At 36.2% G+C, this 26308-nt stretch overlaps 1 protein-coding gene across 1 annotated transcript; it reads left to right on the top strand.

The window, feature by feature from the left end:
* The first annotated feature begins 65 nt into the window (after positions 1–65).
* On the top strand, positions 66–26204 carry LOC113665972 (uncharacterized). The gene is made up of 24 exons (XM_027181715.2): positions 66–240; positions 3234–3291; positions 3611–3982; positions 4860–5158; positions 5234–5812; positions 7003–7412; positions 10632–10843; positions 11254–11385; positions 11788–12165; positions 12838–12965; positions 13517–13966; positions 14821–14946; positions 15380–15640; positions 16292–16561; positions 16929–17126; positions 18177–18353; positions 18627–18725; positions 19475–19567; positions 20118–20232; positions 20760–20884; positions 21505–21661; positions 22263–22398; positions 22611–22779; positions 23679–26204. The coding sequence occupies exons 3-24, from the start codon at positions 3808–3810 to the stop codon at positions 23865–23867; spliced, it is 4878 nt and encodes a 1625-aa protein (XP_027037516.2). The 5' UTR covers positions 66–240; positions 3234–3291; positions 3611–3807; the 3' UTR covers positions 23868–26204.
* The last annotated feature ends 104 nt before the right edge of the window (positions 26205–26308 follow it).

The raw sequence follows: 26308 nt of genomic DNA, 5'->3' as shown, positions 1-26308 counted from the left end.
GAGTAATTTACATGACGTATAAAAGAGACCGCTGGCTCTAGGTCACCTGGCATTTTGAAGTTTTTCTGCTATTTCCGCTGCTTACGGAAATTGTTTGTTAGGTTGGTCAGAAAGGGGGTTCCCCGAAAAGTTTCGTTAGTGATTGGTTCTTTTCCGTTTTGGGGGGGTACGGGAATTATCCCACATTCTGAGAAAGTGAGACAATGCGTTTTCTAGAATTACAGAGAAGAGAAACTGTAGGTAAGTAGGTTTTTCAATCTATTTGGTAAAATTCTGAACTTTTAATTATACCGGGAGATGGAATTGTTATTTAGCTAGCGTAGTTGGTCGTCACAATTACGTATCGACGCAAACTTAGTTGAAGTCTTCAAAATAAGGTTACACATAAACGGCTGTATATATAAAATGGAAATGGCTTTCCAGAAGCTTTAGATTGAGTGAAATGTGTTACTGTTTTTGATCTCAAATACTTTTGCTTTGAGTAGCCAAAGAAGCATGGGTGAGTTGTCTTACTGCCCACACGGTACATGATTAATAAATCTATAGCAAAATCAATCGAACCTAAGACTGGATGCACTGTTTGGCTCACTCTTCTCTTCCTGTTTATTGCGCGTAAACTCTATCTCCACCACTACGTAATTATAGTGAGTCTACTGGCTTTAAGCAAAGCTATTTCTATTGGCTTTTAGCAAGGCTATTGTGGAAATTACTTAAGAATTCGGTTTGCAGTCAAGTCACCCGAGAGTCATCTCGCCTGAAACCTGTGTCATGTTACCCGAAATTTAAGTTATGTCGCCCCCAAAAAAAGTCAAGTCGCCTAAAGAAACAAATATTGAAAAGATCAGAATTTCAGACTGTAAATAAGCAATAGAGTTGAGAAATATTTATCACTTAAGTGCTCTTTGTTTCTGACAACACCATGAAGATTCTAAAAGCATTGTTCTTTCCTAACAACAAACGGAAACGTTGTCTGTTTCCAACAACAAAATGAAGCGTTGTTTGTTTGGTATGTAATCATTTCTTACTTATGGACGTTGTGTAATCTTAAGAAACTTTATCTTGGTTTCCAACAATACCATGAAGACTTTGACTTCACAGAAATTGATCATATGGCTGGAATTGAAATATGTTTGAGTGACAATTCCAAAAAAAGTTGTGCGTTACTAACAACAAAGGGAAGCATTGTTCATTTCCAACAACAAAATGAAGCGTTGTTCATTTGGTATGTAATAGTTTCTTACTCACAGACATTTCATAAGCTTGAGAAACTTTTTCTTGGTTTCTAACTAAGCCATAAAGACTGACTACATAGAAATCAATCCTATGGTCAAAAGAGAAATATGTTTGAAGAACAACTCTAAAAGTGGTTTTTATTTCTAACAACAAAGGGAAGCAATGTTGGCCTCTATGAAAACAAATGCATGGATGCAGCGTAACTTACAGGTAAAGTTCCAAAACAAACAATGCTTCATTTTGTTGTTGGAAACAAACAACATTTCTCTTTGTTGTTTGGAATGAACAACACTTAGAATGTTCATGGTGTTGTCAGAAACAAAGAGTGCTTTAATGATAAAAATTTCTTAACTTTATTGCCTATTTACAATCAGAAATTCTGATAATTTTAGTATTTGTTTCTTCAGGTTACTTAACTTTTTTTTTCTGAGTGACATAGCTAAAATTTTGGGCGACATAACTCAGGTTTCAGGCCATGTGACTTTAGGCAAGATGACTCTCAGGCAACCTGACCAGTTATCAACAATTTGAATACCCAGCCAGTTCATGGCAACTGCAATTAAATGTATTCATGACTTGAAAAGTGAGGTATAAACAGGGTAATTTAGTATTATCAACCAGTTCATAATGTAAATGGGTCACCATAAAGAGTTTAAAAGCTGACATTTCAAGCGTTAGCCCTTTGTCAGAGCAATTGACGAAGGGTGAACACCTGACATGTCAGCTTTTAAACTCTTTAGGGTGGCCAATTTACATTATCAACTTGGTTGATAATACTAAATTACCCTGTTTTACCTGTTACAGCCTAACACGAGTGCATATTCTAAGTGCATGTGTCAGTTGTTAGGTATTTCACATCCATACAACTTAAATTTTTGTGATGACAATTGAGTGCAGTCATTTTCATTAGATGTAGAATACCTTGCAACTTCATGACCACTGTAATAACAAGTGTCGATGTACTAAGAAAAGTGAGCTATGTTAACTTAAATGGAGCAGCTACAGAATATATGGCCTCTGAGGTCCACCTTGTAATTATTGGGATGCAATTGGCAGAAAACTTTGAACTCTGATTTCAATTTCCTTAAACTGTGTGTAACAATATGGAAATATGTGACTCAAACACTCGTCTATTTACTTGATTCATTCTCAAAACCAACTAAAGTCATGCAGGTTCCTAGTCTAAGTAACGAATATGTCAATTTATAGTATTAAAACTTGGCCAACAAATTGAGAACATGTTATAATATTGGGAAGGATGTTTTTCATCTTGTCATGAGCACGAGAAAAAGAAGAAATTGTGAGACACCAATAGGAATCAAACCTCAGACATTCAGTTTCCATGCTCCAATGCTTTACCACTGAGCCACAGAGACTCTATGGTGAGTGAGGTCTGTTACAAAGTTCATATGACATGCATCCTGCATACTGCTAGGATTAGCAATGTCAACAGCATCATGTTTGTAAATAAAATAAGGAAAACTTTAATAGCATCTCTCTTATTCTATTTACAAACACGATGTTATTGACATTGCTTCTTGAAGCAGTTCACAGGACGCGTCTTATATGAACTTTGTAATAGACCTCACTCTCAGTAGAGTCTCTGTGGCTCAGTGGTAGAGCATCACAGTGCGGAATTCAAAGGTCTGAGATTCGATTCCTCATGGGGACTCAGAATTCTCTATTTCTTTACCAAGCTCAAAACTCGCCATCTCTCCTATTCTATGCTGTGATGTTGTTTAGACTTAGTTCATGCAAATTACTCAACAGTCATAATCATAATCACAAGGAATTAAGATTTTGTGCAAAAGGCTCTTTAAGGGATGTAGATTCCAGCGCAGGATGTTAAGAGTCAGTAATCAGTGAAACCAGGAAGTTAAGATTCAGAATATAATGAAGGATTATAGATCCCAAGGACTGCATTTATTTGGTTCATCTGTTGAGCTGACACTTCACATATTAAGCATAATCAGGTCTTGAAGTCTGATTGTCTGTTTTAGGGTTGTCCTGAGGTTTCAACAAACCAAGGGAGAGTTATCATCAGAATGAGGTGAAGAGGTAATGTCAGAGTAGTGTTGTAAATCTGCTTTGTGTCAACCCTTAAACTCCCAGAATAAATGAACATATGACTCCATGACAGAATGACTAAGAAACTAGTTAAAGGACTCAAAACCATAAGAAGCAGGTCTTCAAACAAGTCTTGCTTTGATATATGGAAAATAGCCTGTTTCCTTCTTCTCCTGGCTCCACATATAAGGCAATGGCCCAAGTCAAGAGAATTCAAGGAATCTGTTTTTGGGATCTCTACTACCTTAAGGTCTGTACCAATTAGTGCTCAGAGAATTTAAAAACCACTCTTTTTGGAATTATTTTGTAGTTGAGGACAGATCAATGAAGAACTTGTATGAAGAAGATTGTGGAGTATTCTGTTTTTAATCTGGCAACACCATTAGTTCAAATCACAAGTTCACGAGTTCAAATCTACCTTACTGATAATCACATTAATAGACAGTTTTGCATGACCTGTCTTAACAATACAGACAATTTTCACACAACTGTATAAATTTGACGATAATGGAAAGTAGGAACTTTCCAAGACAAGAAAACCACCTTTCTGATGGAAATGCAGCCATTGACTTAGGTACTTCTCTATCTGAGTCTCCTGCTCCATGGAATGGTGGTTTAGCTTATGATGCACCGGATGGTACCCTGACAAGAAGTGGGAACCCTGGGGAGAGACTTGTGCATAGTAAGTGCTGGATATCCTTACCAAGTCATGCATTTTTCTGAGCTTTCAGTGTTATACTTCTTCTTATCTTGTAGGCATTGCTTAGCTATTTTTTAATTTTAGTTACCACAAATTTGTTAAGCCTCTAGCATTTCATTATTTAGTATATACAAAGTTAAAAAAAAGGTTCCATGTTGCCATATATCTGTTCAATAACAGATCACAGATAACGTCAAAATTTGGTAAGAACAAAAAAGTGGCACACAAAGCACAGCCAAGTGTGTCACTGACGTTCCTACCACATTTTGACCTTTTGTGTGATCTATTTCTGTTCAGACCCATGGAAACATGGAATCTATTTGTTTCTTTAAATTGGAAAAGGAAAAGGTTGTTTATGGTGAAGTCATCTATCTGTCTGTCCTCCAATAGATCATAAGTAAGATCTAAAATGTGTGTATAATTCAGCTTTTCACATAAATTGGTATTGACCATAACCAACTACTCTAATAACCTCCTTAAAATAATTAAGTAATCATTATTGTTTTATTATCACGTGTTACCCATGTAGGGATCTCTGTTTTCTTAGCGGAAGATTAATCATGCCTTTTATTTCTTGTGATTCTTCAAATTCTATTAATTTGCAAAAATGAAAGAGATGCTTGCTGTTTCTGACAATTTTTTGGTAATAATTCGTGAAATATGCTTTCATCAATTTGTGATATTGCCATGATCACTTTATCTCATATGAGATGAGTTTCAAACAGCTTCATATTTCCTGTGGTAAAGATGTTTTTTTTTAAAATTAAATTACCAGTATGACTGGACTTTTAATAATTATTTTTACTCTTTAACATTGACACTAAGAATAAACGTTCCTCTGATCTTTGATTTGTCTCAGGGCCTGTAAACATGCCATCAGAACAATCCAATCATGTTGAAGAACCTACTACATATATAACAGTCAGAAGAAGGCAAACTCCTCTGGAAAATGCAGCGAGATTTTACCATCTCACTGAAGAACAGAAAGAAACTCAGTTGAGAATTAACAGGGCGAATGTAGTTAGGGAATTTGTGCAGATGACTGATCCTTCTCTGCAGACACTGCTGGAGAAGTGCTCACTGGTCTTGAATATGGATGTGAATATTGAGAGAAAGTATATTGAACTTGATATTTGGAGAGTGTTTGAGGCTAATGCAGTAAGTATAGAATTATATTGTGAGTATTCCAGTTGTAGGTTTTGTGGTTAAAATGCATTTTTTTTTCCATTTTAGGAGAAACCTCGGTTCCTTCATCTAACACAAGGCTTAGGCATCTTAGAAAAATATGCCTCCAATTTGATCAAGGAAAATCGTCCTCCTTACTGGCGGAATGTGAAGTTTACAAGTTCTCTCATCCAACTTCATGTTGGTCGACTCATTGGTAGTCGTGATATTTTATCACAAATGGGATACACGCAAGATATTTCTGATGGCGTTGCCTTCCCTGCTAATGTACCTGAGCCTAATGTTGTCAAATTGAAAGACCTGGCAACAGATTTGTTCTTTGCTAGGTTTGAAATTGACACTCTGCTGGTAAACAAGCATCCATTTTATGAGATGGACCCACCAGTCCCACAGGAAGAAGTGGAACTTCCTAGGTTGTTTCAGGCCACCTTTCCGCGATCATATCCACAGCGTTTTCCACCAAGGGTATCTAGGCCTCCGCTTTCTACTCCGGCAAGCACAGAATCTAGTGTTTCAAGACCTAGTCAGCCAACTCCAACCAGTGCAAGGAACCCAACTCCCCGATCTCCACCCACACCATCACCACGGAGACCAGGGGGAAGGTCCCCCATTCCACCACAAGAAAAGGTGAGACTGAGAAATCTTGGATTGCAGATGGAAAGACTTTGAAATAGTGGTGTTTAAATTTGTTGGAACCAGCATCCACCAGGGGCTCTTCTAAGGAAGTCTCATTAACAGCAAATGAAGTGAAAAAGTTGTGTGTTAATGTCAAAGAGGTCATTAGAAGGAGAAATTTGGCAGCTTCACATAACTCTGCCAATTACTATCAGGAACATATCTCAAATTCTTTAAAAGGATGGGGAGCATTTTGCGACAGAGCAAAGTCTGAAATTGGGAGGCTATGCTTTTGTTGCAAGTTATTTTTTCTACATATAATACTTCACTTTTGTTGCCTACTGAGTTTCTGATTGAGACCCCAGTCAGCAGTAAAACTTTCCAATTAAGTTTTCAATAAGGGTTACTAAAACAGGTAGAAGAGTCAGTTGAAAAAAGTTCTGTCAGCCAAGAGAAGAGAAAGAGAGATGTTTTGCTTTTGAAAGAGTTAATACTTAGACCTATCTTGGTAAATTGACACTCTTCCCTCACCTTCACTCTATTGATCAACAGAATAATTTTGGGAGGGAAGCAATCACTGGGTGTATTGTGACTTTACTTGTACTCCTCCTCAAAGCTTGAAATTTAAGTCATAAAGGGTAGTGCAGAATATTAATGGAAAATATTCAGGTTTGTAGAGATTCAGCTTAAAGTTCTGTTTCGGAGATTTTTTGTAATATTTTTACAAAAGTGTCTTAATTCTTATGATTCATGTCTCTCCACCCAAGGTACCAGGTACTGTGAAGGGGGGTTAAACTGCTAAGTAAATAATTTCCATTTAGAGGGAGTAAGCCATGTTACAAGGATCTCCTTACTATGGAAACTAGGAATGGATCTGGCATTCTTGGCTGAAAAAGACTTATCAGGAGAACTCAATATAGCGTCATTTTGTCAGAAAAGGAAACTAAATGCAACAGTGGATAGAGCAGTTTTTATTAGAACATTGAAAAACTAAAACTTAAAGTTACCACAAAGACCTATCAGGAAAAAGTTAACATCATCATTAAACAGTGAGAACTCAAAGTAAAAACAGGCAACCTGCTTGAAGCACAGGAAAACATGAGTGATCAAGTTGGGATAAGTATTAATGTTGCATTTGATTGGTTGAGATGGCTGTGCAAGTTTTTTTAGACCAATCATATAATTTTTGGACTTTTTTTTAGCATAAAGAACAGGCCACAGTTGAAGAGCAAGTTTCTGAACGGAATGCTGAAAGTGAAGGAGATTCTGAATATGAAGATGCCGAAGATGGTATTGACCAAGCCCAAGCAAGTGGGGGTTCTCATACCCAGGTTTCCTCTAATGCTGACTGTCGTATATGTGGAGAATCTATTGCAACTAAGTTGTGCCAAGAGTGTAAAGACACTTTTTGTGTTCCATGTGATGGTTTGTATCACAAGCATGCTTCTCGTCAACATCATGTCAGGACCCAGCTACCCACAGACACAGGCACTCCATCAACAGATCGACCAGCAAGCAGTGCTGGTGCTACTGCTGCTCCTTCCTCTCCAGTACCACAGAATCAGAGAACTGCTCTGTCTAATACAGCCACAAATGCAACTAATGGAATAAGGTATGGGGAGAGTTCTTTTTGCTGCATTTCAGTCACTGATAACACAGAAAATATACACTGACAACATTGTCTTTGAATATTCATGGTATTCTGAAAACTATATGAAGCTGACACTAGCCAAGGTCTCACTTTTGTCCTCCAATGTTCACCATGAAATGAACCTGTATTCAGCTGAGAGACCTGACTGAGTGGAGTCCAATTTGGTCTATGATCATACAGGTGATTATCAAAACTGAATGGCTAGGATGCAGGAGTCAGATTTGCAAACAAGTATGATTACAGACAGACTATGCAAAATCCTGTTTCCAAATAATCAAAACTATGACAAAATTCAAGAAACAGACTAGCCATTGGTGAAATGTTTTCATAAATAAAAAAGAAAATGTCAACACTAAACTACACAAAATACACAACAACAGCACATGCGCACGTTGCTACATTTAATATGCAAAATTGTTATCCTGGTCTTTGGTAAAGTTTTCAGTTAAAGCCATTCTTTTAACAGTAACAAACGATTATATAAAAGCTATAACTGGCTTTTCATGTCTGCTATGAGTTACTACTTACTGTGGTAACCAGTCAACTCGCCGACGGACCAACTCGCCGACGCATAAAATCGAGTAGAGACGTCGGCGAGTTGGTCGTCAATCCAATACAACTTATTAGAAGTTAAACATACAGAGAAGTAAACGATATTTAGTAAAAAAACACTGGCGAACATTGGTGAACATCAAACAGAAGCTTAAACATCGGTGAACATTGGTGAACATCACCAATGACTATAACAGCTTAAGACGCGAACGAGATATTATTGTGCGACAACAACACCGTAAAGACTCATCATGTCAATCGCTCAGATTTTTAACGAAAACTTGGCTTACTAGACGAGATCTTTAGTAAAATGCAATTATTTTTATTTGCAACAAAGTTTATAAGGATCTTAAGGCGAATAAAGCGAAGTAAACCTCACCAACGACTCTAACAGCTTAAGACGCGAACGAGTTATTGTGTGACAACAACACCGTTAAGACTCAGCATGTCAATCGCTCAGTTTTTTTAACGAAAACTTGGCTTTCTAGACAAGATCTTTAGTAAAAAGCAATTCTTTTTATTTGCAACCAAGTTTATAAGGATCTTAAGGCGAATAAAGCGAAGTAAACATCACCAACGACTCTAACAGCTTCAGACGCGAACGAGTTATTGTGTGACAACAACACCGTAAAGACTCATCATGTCAATCGCTCAGATTTTTTAACGAAAACTTGGCTTTCTAGACGAGATCTTTAGTAAAATGCATTTCTTTTTATTTGCAACAAAGTTTATAAGGATCTCAAGGCGAATAAAGCGAAGTAAACCTCACCAACGACTCTAACAGCTTCAGACGCGAACGAGTTATTGTGTGACAACAACACCGTAAAGACTCGTTAAGACACCTTTAAGACTGTCTAGAAAGCCAAGTTTCCTTTAAAAATCTGACCGATTGGTGATGTTTACTTCGCTTTATTTGCCTTAAGATCCTTATAAAATTTGTTGCAAATAAAAAGAAATGCTTTTTACTAAAGATCTTGTCTAGAAAGCCAAGTTTTCGTTAAAAAATCTGACCGATTGTCATGATGAGTCTTTACAGTGTTGTTGTCATACAATAACTCGTTCGTGTTTGAAGCTGTTAGAGTCATTGGTGATGTTTACTTTACTTTATTCGCCTTGAGATCCTTATAAACTTCGTTGCAAATAAAAAGAATTGCTTTTTACTAAAGATCTTGTCTAGAAAGCCAAGTTTCCTTTAAAAATCTGACCGATTGACATGATGAGTCTTTACGGTGTTGTTGTCACACAATAACTCGTTCGCGTCTTAAGCTGTTAGAGTCGTTGGTGAGGTTTACTTCGCTTTATTCGCCTTAAGATCCTTATAAACTTTGTTGCAAATAAAAATAAATGCTTTTTACTAAAGATCTCGTCTAGAAAGCCACGTTTTCGTTAAAAATCTGAGCGATTGACATGATCGGTCTTTACGGTGTTGTTGTCGCACAATAACTCGTTCACGTCTTAAGCTGTTATAGTCATTGGTGATGTTCACCAATGTTCACCGATGTTTAAGCTTCTGTTTGATGTTCACCAATGTCCAATGTTTTTTTACTAAATATCGTTTAATTTTCTGTATGTTTAGCTTCTAATAAGTTGTATTGGATTGACGACCAACTCGCCGACGTCTCTACTCGATTTTATACGTCGGCGAGTTGATGTCGGCGAGTTGGTCCGTCGGCGAGTTGACCGTAAACCCTTACTGTTTATGACTTTATTAGTACTCATTTTCAATAATAGAGGGTAGTCATTATAGCCAATCAGAACAGTGTATTTTCCTCAGGAATGTTTTCCTCCTTAGGGAAAAACCCATACAGTTTGTCTTAATTGGGATCTCTGACAAAGATGTCTATTGAGGGAATGTCTTTCCTTAGGCTATGGTAGTTGTCCCCTATTTAGACAGTCCTTTTTAACTTTAGATCCAAGGGTATTGAAGGTGATTTTGAGGGGAACTCCGTGAAAATCAGTTCCCATTGGGTAACATGACAATTATATTAACATCAGAGAGGGATTGTAAATTATTTTTGAATATGCTTAAACAACAAGACAAAACAAAAATGCAAGATTCTCACAAAAGCTATTCATATTTGAGTGATAAAACAAACAGGATGTATTTTTAAAAGTAAAATTAACTCACACCATATCTGGATTTGGAATCCTGATATTTTACACGAATATTTTGACTTCCTAATGTACCTGGTAAGATGTAAATTAAAGGAGAATCAAACATGTGTTAACATCCTCTACAAGATATATGTTTGCCTATTTCTAGGGTAACCTGGAAGTTAGGCAAAGTTTGTTACAAAGGGAATGACTGCAATCATTATCAATGATAACTCTGAAAAACTAGTTAGAGGAAGGTCTTATTGCTCTGTAGGCTTTGATAAGTGTTTGATACAGATGAGCATCTTCGTAGAAAAAAAAACTTATCTTTGTACTGAAGGGATCACAGTTTTCATGGTCATGATATTAAATCAATTAGAGTTTTTGATGGCTAGGTTCTCAAGGCTGATGTAGTCTGACTGATAATGGATTCAGTTCAATGGATTTGAAGAGTCATCATAATTATTTTTCCAAATTTTCCATGTATAAGTCTTCTAAATTTTAGAGAGTGTGATGCATTTTTCATGTTTGCAGACCCACACCCAGACCAAGGCCTGTACCTGCGCCAAGGCGAAACATCAAGCAACCTCCTAAAACACCTGAACCTTATGAGGAAGTTCGTCAACCCTCAATACCCCCAAAACCTGTAACTTCCACTCCTCAGGTGCAACAGAACACAGACATACACAGACCTCCCTCTTCTGCAGCTGTAGCTCAACAACCAGCTACACAAACTGGGATAAGAGGTGAGGTCCTTCCACAATGCATGTTCTTGATGGTTGTATAGAGATGGGAGCAGATTTAAAGGCCTAGATGTAGCTGTTAATTCCTTGAATCAATTGTTAATTATCATGTTTCAACTATTGAGTTTTGTAAGATGCATTTATGGAAATTACCAAGGAATACAGGAGGCCATTGATTTCTTCTGTAAATCTTACAGCCTTAATTATCTTTTGAAGCCTGCATCAATTCTGATGCATTATACAGAAAAATTTCATCAAAAGTCTTTATTCCTAGGATGAGCTAGATTCTTAAGGAACAGAAAAATACCTTGAATTTGATCTTAAACATTGTGTGAGCCCAAATTTAGCCAATTTCTTGTACTGTGAATGCAGATTTGAGTTCATTGAGCCTATGTTAATATTTTTCTCTCTAGGATCAAATCAAATCCAGGATCAAACAAGACCAATATTGAGGCCACCTCCTATGCCACCATCTTTTGGCACAACTCAGGGAAGTTCTCAGGGGGGGATTGATCAAAATGATAGAAACTACACAGCAGATGAGGGTATGAATTGTTCTTTGCTAAAAGATGTTTTTTTTAGAGAGGTTTTTCCAAACAGGACCTTTTCAAAAATTATAATTAGGGCTGTTTGCACCTAAATGTTGAAAACAAAAACCATAGTAAAGACAGTGCCCATCAATGACAACACAACAGAGAAAATTCAAGTAGGAATATTTTGATTGTCTTGTCAATTTTCTAGAGTGCTGATTTAAGAATTGGGATAAAGTTTGAAAAATGAGAGGTCATTTTCCACAAGTCACCATAGCCATAAATGCCATTCTTGAATTCAGATTTACGATTTTTGAACAGTCTTTAAATTTTCACATTTAATTTAATAGTTCATCAGAGGTGAACAGTATTTGATTCACTGTTGACAGAAGTAATTCTTAATTTCTGTCTGTTAAGCCCCACCTCCCTTGCCACCACACAAGCCAAAGACAGCAAAACTTAAAACACCAGTTGAATCAAGGACACCAATAAGTACACCACCTACCAGTTCAGAGGAAGACAGAGCCCTGTCCTGTCCTTACTGCTTCTTCCTAAACTCTGGTGGTAATAAGACCTGCATGTTTTGTAAGAAACCTCTTCCGGAAAAATCTGACACTAAGCCTGAAAACCAGTCAGCATCACCACAGAGGCAAGGGTCTGTTGATGTAAGAAATTTCCCTTCCCCTGGTTTGGCTGCTCAAGATCCAGCAAGAAGTACAGATCAATTTCATGAGTCACAAGCAAGTGAGAATGCCATGTCAGCAACAAGAGCCAATACTTTTCTCACAGATGAAGGTGTGTGCATGAGTACCTCAAACTTGCTCAGTTAACCCTTAAATCTTAAGATCTGATTCTTAATTTTCCCCTCTAGCTGCTACACATTTCCTTGTAAATTAGTTATGAGAACTTGAAGCTAGATCAAGATGGCAGCTTCTACCTGACAAGTTTGAATATTCTTATTACCTGTTTGCTGAATAATGTATGGATATTATATGGAGAAGTTTTATGTTAATCACTTCTGGGAGATAAAGGGTTAACTCAAATGCTCTCTGACTCAAACTAAATCCAATTTCTCCTGGATGCGACCTCATTTTTTAATTTCAGTCATTTACTACCACATAACTCAAACTCAGTGAACACAAACTCCATGTTAACTCCAACCACAACAGTTACAGTAACTGTAATTTTACTCTCCTCTGGCTCAAACTGCACTGATAACTGTAGCTAAAAAATAGGGGAATAAACATCAAAGCTGATTGACACATCACAATCTTTAATTGTGATTGATATTAGAGGACACTTAGCTCATTGTTTGTATTTTTCTTTGCTCTTCTTCTCCCTTTGCTTGCCCTCCCCCCCCCCCCCCCATGGGGTCAGAAAAGTACCACACAACTCACAGACTATCTGCTTGTATTATGAATTATGCTAAACCCTGAAGTAAGGTGTTTATATTTCACATTTCAATAGACTCTGACCAGAACTGGGCATGTGAATTCTGCACATATCTCAATAGAAATAGAACAATTTGTGAGATGTGTTTTAAATCAAGAACTACTCCACTACCTCCTAAGAAGACAAAGCCTGTGAGAAATCTGGTAAGAATTCAGCCTGGTAACTTAATGTTATTTCATAGTTATGTTAAGTTTTTATTAAATTTCATTTTCTAAAAAATAGTTTTTCTTAATGCTTCACAGCTATTCCTCAAATAAATTCAGTAAGCTAAAGGTGACATTTTCCTTTTTAAGGAGCAAGCAGGAATTAAAACTATTCCCTTAGTTTTCTTTTTTATTTATAGTAATAAAAGTAATCTTATTTACAATTTGTCTTAAATTTGCAGTTGAAGTGGTGCTGTGTTTTCCTATGTGAATGAACCATTATTCAATAAACCACTCACAGATTAAAACAAGTAGTCAATTCTATTACATATTATTTTTTCTTTCCCTGAAAGTAAGGTACTTTGGAGTGTAACAAACACTGTGTTTCAAGGTCAAAATTCTGAAATGGGATACTGAAGTAAGGAAATTGGCCTTAATAGCAAGACTGCAAGCTACTATGTACTTCTACTGTGTGGATCTGTGACTGTTATCTACACCCTCTGGTAGAGACTATTTTTATTAATTATTATCATCTATTATTTAAATCAAAGATGGAGAAAGCATATCCACCCCGCACTGTTACTAATCTGGCCATGGATATAACCAGTCAACAAATCACTGCTGTAACTATGCTAACCAGAAAACCAGACCTGCCAAATTCTCCTGCCGCACCAACAGGGAGCCCAGCCAATTGGCAAGCACCACAAAGAGGTAACCCCATGGGACCACCTGCTGGACCTTTCCTTGGGAACACCATCCCATCAGGAGGCCAGCCTTGGGAGGCAGCAGCATTTGTACCAGGAGGTCCTCCTTTGAGAAGTCCTGCCCCTCCAGGTGTGACTAGTCCAGGCCAGGGGGGAGTTCTCAATCAAACTGGAATGGTTTATCCAGGTGTAAACCCTGGTTTTCCCAGATACCCTGATGTGCTTCATGATCCACATGGATTTGTCCCCCCACCTCCATTTGTAGATCAATTTGGCGCGACAGGTGTAGCTCCAGAGGTATGAAATTTAATATTCTCCTGTTATCTCTTTCACTCCTAAGATCTCATTAGGAATTCTCCTTACTGGTTGCCATTCAATGCTAATGATGTTAGTTCTGAGAGTTTGGTTTTGAATCAACTTATAATCTCCTAATTGATACATTTTTTATTCTCAACATGTTTCCTGCTTGATATTGTATTGATATTATAAGGGAAAATCCTGTCTTGGTCATTCATGGGAGTGAAAGGGTTAAAATAATTTGATTGGAACAATTACTTAGCAGCCTTCCTCTCCACCTTCTTGAAAAAATTCAAAGGTAATTTCATTTAAATGTGGTAAAACAAAACTTAAGTCATCATAGTCAGTCAGAGCAAAGGCAAAAGCTACATTGCGTTCACTTAAATAAGGTGTAGTTTTTCTAACTTTTGTTTTTAACCTCTTTAACTCTCAAGATGTGGATATTAATTCTTCTCTCTAGCTGCTACACATTTGTTTGGAAATCAGTTACAAGAATTTAGTGTTGTATCAAGATAATGACCTGATAAGTTTGAGTATTCTCATTACCTGTTTGCTGGATATTGTATGAATATTGTAGAGAAAAGTTGCATGTTGATCACTTTGGGAGTTAAGGGGTTAAAGAGTTGCAAAGACATGATTTGTCTTCATTAGAAAAAAAACAATAACAATAAAACAGTTAAGTAAAAAAAAGCATAAAAAAAAAGGAAAGCATAAACTATGTCGGAAACAGATAGTACCATTGCTGAAACATTTAAAAGCATGTTTACTGTTACTGAGACTCTCTACTTTCATATAATTGCTTTCACTCTCTACTGTCGTATAATTGCTGCTGAACACTTTTTTTTCTTCAACAGATCAATCCAGCAGCAATTGGAAACTCCCCTCTCCCACCTCCAGTTCCCACACCAGTAGATGAAACTTCCCGTCGGCATCAAGAAGAGATTTACATAGCTGGAGCTCGTTATGTTGAATGGCTAAAGGTAAAATATGCATTCAGTTTATGTATTCTTGATATTGTTTTGATCCTAGAAAATTGTCTATGTCCAGGATTGAAACAAAGTATCAATGACATATTACTTCTTATTTGACAAAGGTTTTGTATACTTCCTATTTGACATAATTGCTAGTGTTTTAGCAGAGTTCTGTTAATAAGGATACTTTATGATGCCTATAATGGAGGAAATTAATCACACTGATGGCCAATTATAGATATACATGTATCTCAATTTTTTCAGCTATCAAATTTCCTTTGAAAAATTTAACAAGCTTTTGAAGCCTTTCACTTCAGAATTCTCAACGACACTCTTCTATTTGATATTGTTGAGGATGGTTTTATTAATCACAGCAAAGAATATGATAGTCATAATTGCAATTTTACAATCCTGGTCCATCTATCTATTTTGATCATCATAGGCAGCAGAAACAGAGGGCTTTACAGCAGAGGAGGTGAACATAGCATCCATCCTTGGCATAGAAGATCGTCAAGGCCCTATCCATTGGCTGCAGACTATGTGGTATGATTTAATTCATAGAGTCATGGTGGAGCTGAGTGAACCAGAAAACTCCCAGGAAATTGGGAATGTTAGCCCTGAAGAAGCCAGAGAAGCTTTAATTGAATGCACTGGGGAAGTCTCCCGTGCAGCCAGTAAATGCATTGAAAACCGCAAGAAGAAGGTACTTATGGGAGCTGTTGTACGCGTGACATCACATTGCAAATTCTTTCCTCAATCCTCACCTGATTAACTGATGTATAACTTGTGCTGGTCATCTTAATGTATGACACAATGAGTTTGGTGTTCAGTTCAGCTGAAGTGTAATATATCAAATTTTAGAATGGAACGTTTTTTTTTAGGGTTCCTTTCACAACATTTTCAAGACTTACAGAAATTGGAGTTTTGTTACTATTAACTGAGATGGTGATTACTTTTGTTTGATAAAACAACCAGCCTGATAAAACTAGGTAGTTTAGGTAATGTGGTTCTGGAAAATATGCAAAGTGATGGAAAATAACAAAAGTAGGCACAGCCTGTGGAAAAAAATTGGAAATTTGTTGTAAAAGGTTATGGAAAACTGTAGAATTTAACACCTGTGTATGAGAATATTTTAGACATTCAGGGCACTTTTTACACAAACTTCTTAAATTTATATCATTTGTATTGGAATGTTTTAGTGGTGTTTGTTTCCCTTTGAATATTTTGGCAGAGGTTTAAAGGGTAACTTAATTAATTTTGGTATGCTAGTTGTTCTTTAACATGGAAGTTATTCAGTGCAGACAGAAGGAACTGTAACACTTCCCTTATTTGATATTTTGCTTTTGCTAAACAGGTAAAAGAATTACAGCAGGCTGGTGTTTATGCCAAAACAGATTGTATAAGTGCTCTGGATACTGCTGAGGGCAATACAGAGAAAGCAATACTTGAACTTGAAAAAATGGCATTGCAGCCAATGTTACAAAGAATCCTCAACAGTTGTCTTCCAGATACAGCAACTCAAGATGATATTTTCAGGGCTTTGACAAGACAGACTGATAATCAGTCCCCTCAAGACAAAGCTAACTTTGAAGCAATTGTCAAAGACGGAGGTCAAGACAGAGACGTAAGTTTAGATTTTGAAGAATTTATGGTAAGTTTACAGAAACCAATGTTGCTCAGACCATGAGAATCAATCACAGGGCAGAACGTGAACAGAACAACTCAAATTAAAGGAGTAGTAAGGATGGCAAATTCCACCGAGGATTGAGCAATACAAAAGTTCACATCTTAATTAAAAAGTCTTGGGTGTTTCAAGTGTAAGTATTCAATGTTGTTGGATAGGCCTTTTCAGTATTTAGACACAATAAATACATACAGTTTGTAGTTGCTTGTTGAACATTAATATACCTACATCATGAAGAGTATTTAAAATTTTATTATTCTGTGAGTGAATTGTTAATGAGTTAACTTACAGTGATTGTTCGTTTCAGCGACGTATTAGAGCCATTTTGGCAGAGAAAGATGTTTCATCCTGGGGAAGGGCAGATATTGTGATCAAATTAATCGATGATGGCTTTGAAGTCGAAGACTCTCTTACAGCTGCCCGCAGTTGTAGGGATTACAGAACTTGCTTACGCTTTCTCAAACAAGAGTGCCCACTGTGCACAGATGAAAGGTCTAGGACTCAGGTGTGTTTTAACCCTATAACCCCCAAATCAAATTTGTAATTCTCCTTACTTTCAACCATACACTTCCTATAATGTTGGTAGAGAGAATTTAGTATTAGATCAACTAATTATCCCCAAATTGATATTTCCTTATCAGGTTGATATTGTAAATTGGTATTGTAAGTAGAAATTCTGTCTTGGTCACTTATAGGAGTTAAAGATGGTTGTCCAAGACAGAATTTTTCCTTGCAAGAAATAACAATATCAAGCCAAAAAGTGATGGGAATGTAGAATTACATTAATAAGGGGATTATTAGTTGATCCAATACCAAATTCTCCAAATAATATTTTAAGAATTTTATTATGGCAGATGGTAAGGAGAATAACTAAATGAGATCTTGGTAGTGATAGGGTTACATCTTGTGAGGATTTTGTTTTAATTTATCTTAACAATCAAAGTATGATGACACTCAATGAGTGTTGCATCCTAATCTGTATTTCTAGATTGTAGTGGACACCCTCTAGACTAGTGTCTGCTTAATACAGGATACTGGTTAAATACATGGCAAATTAGCCATAGAATTGAATTGAACTGTTTATTCCCAATAGAACAATGTGAGTAATCAGCAGCATTTTGAACTTGCATGCCCAGTCTGGGTAGACAGAACAAAACTTGAAAAGCAGAATGAAAATTTAGAAAGCAGCTAATGTAGTCTCTAGTTCAAATGCATTGAAATCTTTAATAACAACAATAAATACCCTGCATTCACATTTTCATTTACTCAATGATTGCGGGGAAAGAAGCAAGATGATTACACTGTCCTATTAGTGCTCATATTGGCCAGCTGATGACCTGTCACATGCCAGTATGTGAATTTGGTCATATTTTCTGATTTTTACAAGTTTATTCTCACAAAAGCACTAAATTTGGTACTGCATCTGCTTAATAGAGTTTTCCACTATATACAGGTGTTCACTTATCTGGAAAATTTTGGAGGAAGAATATACCTACAGTTATACTGTCCTATTAATACAGGGTTTGAGTTTAACAATGTTTTTCTTTTTTCATAGATGATCACATTCCTTCATTGTCAACACAGTGTTTGCCGAGATTGTGTTACACAGTTTATCACAATTACTATTCGAGACAAGAATATAATGCACCTTGTGTGTCCAGTCTGTGGGAAACCTGAAAATTTAGATGATGAAGCTGTAGCTACAGAATACTTTAATAACTTTGACATCATGGTAAGCTGAACAATGAAATATAATAAGCAGGTAGAAAATAAAAATAAATAATATAATGGGGTGGCTTTTTATGTGCACTTTCCCCCAACCCATTGTCTGTGGTACACTATGAGCTTATCAAGATCAGCTAATAACACCGTCTAGCTGAAAAAAAATGAAGAAAATGTTTTAGCCTATCTGCATTTAGTACTTTTTCTCCATGTGTGGTTAATATAATTCTTATCATCATGAAAGATATACAATGTTTATTGCTTTGTTTCCTTTTTAATAAAGATCCGTGGCCTGGTTGATCAAGAAACTCATGACTTATTTCAACGGAAGCTCCGAGACAGAACACTCATAAAGGAGCCCAACTTCAGGTGGTGCTCACATGTAAGTTACATCCTTTTTTCAGAAAATTATCTTACCCATGATGATGCCCATCTGTTCAGTAGCTTTCTTCTAGATTGAGCTAAAACTGGCTTTGCTTAAGTCTACAGAGAAGCTATGGGTGTCAATTGACCCACCATTAGTAAGTGAAAACTTCCAGAAATTGTGATGAAGCCTAGTTATGCTAAAACTCAGACCACTTGATTCAGAGTTTAGTTTACTAACAAGTAGACCTCTAGTGTACAATAATATTAATTGTAGACCTCTTCAACTCAAACGATTCACCTCAATCTGGCCCCTTAGGCATGGTTTACAGAGTGGATATTGTTTTTATGGTCACCCTAAAAATAAGAGAATTGGTATCTCAAAGTATTTTATACTTGTCAACTTTTTCTTAGTGAAATGGGAGCGATTTTCCAAAGGATTTGACATCATCCAAAAATTACAAATTTAAGACATTCTACAAACTTCCAAACATGACTGAAGATTCTCAAATATGTTCTGGAGCACTGCAAAGGTAGTCAATATAACCCTAAGATTAAATCTTGGTGCAATCTTGGAAAATTTTAAATTTTATAATAAGAAACATTTATGCTTGTTGTGTAGGACTCTTTTGTGACATTTACCCCTTTTACTGAACTATTTTGGGAAGAAATAAAATAATATTTTTATGTTAATAGTTTCTGACAAAGTGGTGTGATTCAGACCTTTTCATTAGTCACACTCAGCTGGTTGGTATTTGTTTTGTTTAGTGCTCATCAGGGTTCATATATGAAACGCCTGAGATCTTGAAGATGACATGTCCTCACTGTCACCAATATGCTTGTTTCAAATGCAAGCGAAAGGTATCAACAGTAGTGATAATAGCACTATAATTATTATAGTTTTATAATGATCGTGTTATCATGGCTGCCCCCTACACACTCTTTCTGGTACTGCTGCTTTTGAAGCTAAACATGCTAGACCTTTATAAGTCATTACAAGCCTTTTACTTGCCAAACATCACCTATTTTTTTTTTTTTTTTACCAATCAAAGTTTAGCTGATTTTTAAGCCCCCCTGAGCAGAATTCATCACCAAAATTTTAATGATGTCCTCTGCTCTGGTTGCTGAAAGGTTAGTCACTAACACAGAAAACAACAGGGATTTCAGTAGGAAGAGCAGCAGCAGATAAGTAGTGTTAGCTCAGGCTATTAAAATTTAGGTGGAAAATTCTGGTAGTTGTAGAGTTCTTCAATCTCTCTACTTATAGTAAAAACCTGGGACAATTATACGAAATCAGCTGTTATAACTCCTGTATTTTTCATTTAATTTTGTTACTCAGAATGCCTACACTCTGGACTTTGTTTTAAACTTAGGCTAGATTGATTGCCTTATAACTTTAAAATACTTCTAGTGGGAAGACCAGCATGAGGGTATCACATGTGAACAGTTTACTGCATGGATGGAACAAAATGATCCTGATTTTCAAGCAGCAGGACTGGCAGCCCACTTGAAGAGGAATGGAATTGGTAAAGAAAATATTTTGTGATTTTGGAACCCATCAGCAACAAGATTTCATCAGAATGGGTGATAGATAGCAATAAGACCTGATAAACTAGTCACTTCTTAGGAGATTTGACTACAAATGAAGCAGGCACTGTTATTTCATTGCTGTGAACATTGAAATTGTTTTCCATTTTTCAAGGAGATTGTTGTATCTTGAATGACTTTAAATTACATTTGGACTGTATTACTCGGGTCACCCTAGCTGCACAAAACTGATCAATCATATTTACAGGAAACAAGCTATAAATGTTGTTTAAATTTGTGTTCTTTGTTGCTTTTTTTGGTCCTAAGCACCAGCTGGCACATTGAGTCTAGTTGGAATCATTGTTTGTCTCAGTAAAGCAGTTGGTCAGTTTTGTCCAAGTGACCCTGCAACAGTAGTTGTACTGTAATTAAGAATTAAAAACAGCTCTAAGTTATGAATTAATTGTAATACGCTCATTAGCTCTATGCAAGTCAGGGGTATCAACTTATTTTTTTCCAATTTCAGTGTGCCCCAACTGCAAGTTTAGGTATGACCTATCCAAGGGTGGTTGTATGCACTTCAAGTGTGCCATGTGCTCACATGAATTCTGCAGTGGCTGCTACAACTCTTTTATTCATGCAGAAAGACAGGTACAAACTAGATGTTGATAGTTGGGACTCTCTTACTGGAAGAAAGTATAGTTCTTTGCTTTGGTAGATAACTTGCTTTACTTTGCTTGAGAACTAATTTGAAATTGATGGCTGACTTTCTTGTATGGGCTTTGGCCTACGGTTTGACTCCTTTTTATTACCTTATTAAAACTAATGAGTTGGTTAAAGACAGGACTTGTTAAAAGAAGCAGTCAATTAAGACCAGTTTGTCTTTTCACGTTATTTCTGCTGAGGAATTAGGTCTAAACACTAAACCTAAAGAATATGTACCACCCTAAGTTGTAGCTAGGTGTTGTATGGTGTACAATAGTGGAACTCAAAACAAGGAGATGATTTTGACTTCTATTGGTCATACAGTCTGATCCTCTGGGTGAGAGTTGTTCTTTATAGGACTTTTGTCAGTGATAAAAAACAACATTTCAGCAACCTGAGTGCAATTTGTTATTGGAGTCAAAAGGAACTCCAGACCTGTTTCCAGCTGTTTTTTCACCAGATGTCTTCCTTGACTCAACATTACTTTCAGTTGATAAGGATGGAAATTGAACTGAAATTGTTTAAGTTTAATCAGGTAGAGCATATTTCAACATTTTCCGTTTTAGAACTGTCCTGTGTCAGATCAATGCACTGTCAGAGGACTACATGCTCACCACCCACGTGACTGTTACTTTTACCTGAGAGATCTAGAGCCAGAAGAACTGCAGAGGCTGTTAAATGACAACAATGTGGATTTCAATACAGACCCACCAGAAGGTCAAGGTGAGCTTAAGTTTTACACATCCAATTCAAATTGGTTGGCAAAATTTTCTTTAATAACCAAGAGTAAAGCCAGAGAAGGCATTTGCCGATAGAGGGCTTGAACCAGTGCCTTTCAGATAATAGGTAGTTGGTAGTTCCATGAAAGAGGGTGGTGAAAAACAAGTTTGCAAATCCAGAGAATAATGATAAACTTTGCTAAATGGAAAAACTGAACAACTTCAGGTGAGAAATTAAAACAGCACTGCAGTTACGAACTAAAGGCTGAACGAAGACTAACTATCAACAGTCTGACACCCTCCCTCATAAAAAACTTTGAATACAATTCATGTCATTATTTAAAACCAACTGAAATCATGCATATGACAGCAGGCCAGCTTATTTCTTTTAGAAATATTTTATTTACAAAACTGAACCTAAAATTATGCCCCCAAGTTAAAAACGATGAGTGAAAATCATTTATGATTTGTTTCAGTAAAGTTAACCCATCCTTTTACAGACTACTTTTCTTTCATTGTTAATAAAGGTTTGTGGTCAGGTGAGCAATTCTCTTAATCTTATCTTGAATGTTTTAAATAAACATGTTTTATTTCCTCAAATAAAGGTAATGTTGATGAAGCTCAAGCAGGAGCAGCTGCACCTCTGGTCTGCAAAGTGAGTGAGCAGAAAGAAACCGTGGATGGCCTGCGTGATGAAGAGTGTGGAGAACAAGTTCAAGCTGGATATGCAGGGCTTTGCAAGTAAGTAAAGAAGAACTTTCTCTCTCATGGAAAGAAAATTCTGCCTGCTTTCATTTTTACAGATTTTTGGATAGTCCTCAAACCCACAAAAATTATTTTACACAGAGGAAAGTCCTGCAAATTAAAATGCTACAAACATTTACTACCTTGAGTCAAGCAAACTACTCTGGATAGATGTATCCTTAGGTGTCATTTTGATGTTTACTTTCCAGAAAGCATTATGTGGAGTATCTGGTTGTACTGGTCAATGACAACTTGCTAGACCCTGCTGACATTATGTCACCTGAAGACCTTGGCCATGTATTAAGGCGAGGCTTTAAGGAAACGCCTCAAAAGCAACCCAGAATGAGAGAAAATCAATATCAGCAGCTACTGTTACAAGTAAGACAAAAGACTGGTAGTTGTATTCTTAACTTTAAACAGTATGCATACCAACTCTCGCTACGTTTTTACCTTCTCATTTTTATATGGTAGATGTTAAGTGATTTTTGCACACATTTTTGTTGAATGAGTTTGATTGGCGAGGTGATGCAAGTGGCTCATTTACTTCCACTATTGTAAAACTCTTTCTTTCATTTGGTTGAAGTCAGGTATGCAGGATTTATTGGTTAGTACTAGATCTAAGGGTTCATGCTCAGACTAGGATCGATCATTGTGTTGTGTTCTTGGGGAAGACACCTAACCTCTGCAGCACCCCTCTCCACACAGAAGACTTAACCCTTTAACTTACAAGATCTGATTGTTAATTCTCCCCTCTAGCTGCTACATATTTCCTTGTAAATAAGTTACAAGAATTTGGTGTCAGATCAAGATAACAACTACAATCTGATAAGTTTTAATATTCTCATGACCTGTTAGCGGGATAATCTTAACTTTTATTATAGGGAGAGGTTACTCGTTAACCACTTCTGTGAGTTAAAGGGTTAACCAGTGCCAGCAAACTTTCTGGTAACCCTGGCAACCTTACAATGAACCAGTATCATTCTGCATCATAATGAGCCTTCTGATTCTGCTCTTGAAAATTATAATGTTACAGCTAGAGTCAGGTAGAGGAGGGAAATGTTTTCATTTGGTAGCTACTTTTGATAATGTGATGGTGGCCTCAGATATTATTGACAGCTCCAGTAATTACATTTGCTAGTTTCGTCATGACGGACTACAATGATAGTGCTAAAAGAGCTAGTCTGACAATATGGTATAACTTAAAATGTGAATGGTGGTTGACTGAAGGTGGAGTGTCATCTGATGTGGTCTTAATGTCTTCTTTCTCCTTCCTTTAGACTGTTAAGGATGAACTTATGTTGCCACCAAAACCTCCAAGAAAAAGAATATTAGATGATGCAGAAGAAGTGCAAATTGCTCAAAATGCTGTAATAGATGAAAGTGATGAAGGAGAGGAGGATGAAGATGTTAATTTTCAATTTTTTGAAGAAGAAGAAGAAGAAGATGCTGATGTAGAAGGTTTTTAAGGTTCTACATCACTTGGGTTACAAAATGATCTGTTACCTCTTTGAAAAATAAATTGCCTTGGTTTAAACATGCACAGCTTCCTTCCAGTATGGATTGTAAAAATTCTTATAATCTTGTACATAGTTCAAAAGAACAGTTATTATTTCTACAATGATCATTGGGTAAATTGTTTTATGATTCTTATTATGATCTGTGGGAACTTTAAAGACATTAGTGAAGAAGCATTAAGTAACTTGATTTCACTTCAACAGTAATGTAGTACTGCAACATGGATATTCATCTTGTTATGATTTTAGCTCAAGTTAATAAGCAATTAAAATAGAATCAAGCCTAAGGATATTTTCAGGAAATCTTATTTCCTTAGGGCTGATTTAAATTATTCTATACTGAAGTGGAAAAACAATTTTTATGTGATTACTAGTACTATATAGTTTGGAGGTTCACTATTATTATGCATTGCATGAGACAGCTGCACAACTCCTTTTTCTGCCTCTTTTTCTGAGTTAATTGAGAATATGTATAGGATAAATTTTTTTGTGTGCATTTTTTCTTTAGATCAGTGAGAGATCTTGCCTTCTAGTTGGTGAATGCATTTAGCAGCTAAATATTTTTGGTAGTTATAGTTGTTAAATATTAAGTTATATAAATGCCTCGCACAGAAATTTCAAAGTTTTGGGGATGATATTCTAATTTCGAAAATTCTCGATTTTTCTTTTCTTTGTATTTTGGCTTTGCAGTTGGCAACTCCTTGCCCAGTTTGACATATGATATTTATTTAATGCTATTATAACCACAACTTCAGCTAAAAAGAAAATGTGTGCATGCAAGACTGACCAGCATATAGCTCCCATGATGTACCCAGTTTTGGTAGCATAATGTTAACAGTAGTTTTGCCACTCTCTGGGGAAGGAGTGCTGGTGTGTCACAGGTTATCCTCTAGTACCCATTTGCACTTTTTGGGTGGTTGAGACAAATTAAAAACCTCTAAATCAGGTATGAATTTCTACTGTGAATACTTTAGGTAATTTTTAATCCAAGTAGTTTTCCCATAATTAGTGATAACAATGTGTAATGGGTTAATTTTATTCCTGTATGGTTAATAGAAATCTAAAACCCTGTTAATCAGATAGATTTTATTTTACTTTTTTGCATAATTAATGAGTGTTTTGTAATCCGAACACTTTCTCTATAAACAGTTAAATTATGATACTAAATGAGTACACTAGGCTGTTATATTCAGATTTGAAATAACCCAAATTTGTTTGCAAACAAAGCTGAAAGGGACAGCAAGTAGCAATTGCAAATTAAAAGACCTATTAATGTTATGTCAGTATTTGAAGAGGTAAGTAGCACAGTAGTTGATGACAATAAACAGGGAACTCTTGTCATTAAATACTACTGGTAGTCCTTTTTTTGTTTAGCTTTGACACCTCTTCAAGCTGTATTTTAGAAACAGAATAGGTGAGTATGAGCTAGTAAGGTTTTCTCCTGAACATTACCTTAGTCCCAAAATAAATTCAAAACCATATGAAAATGCAGGATTGTTTACAATCCCCTGTTTTATTTTCATTAGGGTGAGGGCTCTTCCTCTATGTTATATTCAAAGAGTGAAGATTATTTCAGAACTCCTATAGTATGAAGTAGTATGATATTTGGGTTATAATTACATTGGCTCCACCAAGATTTTTTAATTGTGACTAGTTGTATGAAAAGTTTTACCACCAAGTTATGGAAGTCCTGCCAACTTTCACATCCTAAGAAATGTGTTCAAAGCATGGTAAGTATCATGGAAGTGAAAAGCAAATGAACACACTTTTACTACTGTGTGCAGCTGCAGAACAGAGAGGTTTCAAATCTCATGAAAGCTAAAAGAAAATAAGATCAAAAGGATACAATTTCCTTATGCCTAAAAGGATTCTTTGCTTAAAGATTCTGTCACTGAATATTAACCAAATAATATGTATTTTTCATTATATGTCAATCTTATATAATTGTTTGATAGGGAGCATACATGGTCATGGTATGCTCCATTTGCTGAATAGCTTCTCTAACTCTCTTAATTACTGTAAGGTCATTATATAGATGTATGAATGAGTGTGTCAGTCAATAGAGCTTATTTTTAAGTTCCTTTATAGGATGGCATTACCTAATGCTGTGTGCTTTTTGTTAGGAATTGGCCAAGGTTTCATCATTTATATGCATGCGATAGTTATAGCCTAATTGTAATTGAAATAGGGTTAAGGCATCAAGTTTTGACTCAGACTATTGATTCTGAGCTTTTAAGGTTGTTTGTAAAATGTTAGTTTCAAGATAAATAAAAATTCTGAATACTTCAAGCTGAGAAATATTATGCAATCCTATTTTGGTTTCAGACAATTCATAAAAATATCCACAGGTCTGATGGGATTGGGTTCCAGACCCTTAAATCCCTGCCCAGGAA

This window comes from Pocillopora damicornis, chromosome 3 (genome assembly GCF_964200805.1).
Source record: "Pocillopora damicornis chromosome 3, jaPocDami1.2, whole genome shotgun sequence".
Lineage (NCBI taxonomy): Eukaryota > Metazoa > Cnidaria > Anthozoa > Scleractinia > Pocilloporidae > Pocillopora > Pocillopora damicornis.
This window is presented reverse-complemented; position numbering and strand designations above follow the sequence as displayed.

Bases quoted from the DNA above. Each gene is read 5' to 3' on its own strand.
- LOC113665972 (XM_027181715.2), top strand. From the start codon at position 3,808: ATGGAAAGTAGGAACTTTCCAAGACAAGAAAACCACCTTTCTGATGGA. The intron at 10,844-11,253 runs GTGAGGTCCTTC...TTTTCTCTCTAG, and splicing joins TACACAAACTGGGATAAGAG to GATCAAATCAAATCCAGGAT. The intron at 11,386-11,787 runs GTATGAATTGTT...CTGTCTGTTAAG, and splicing joins AAACTACACAGCAGATGAGG to CCCCACCTCCCTTGCCACCA.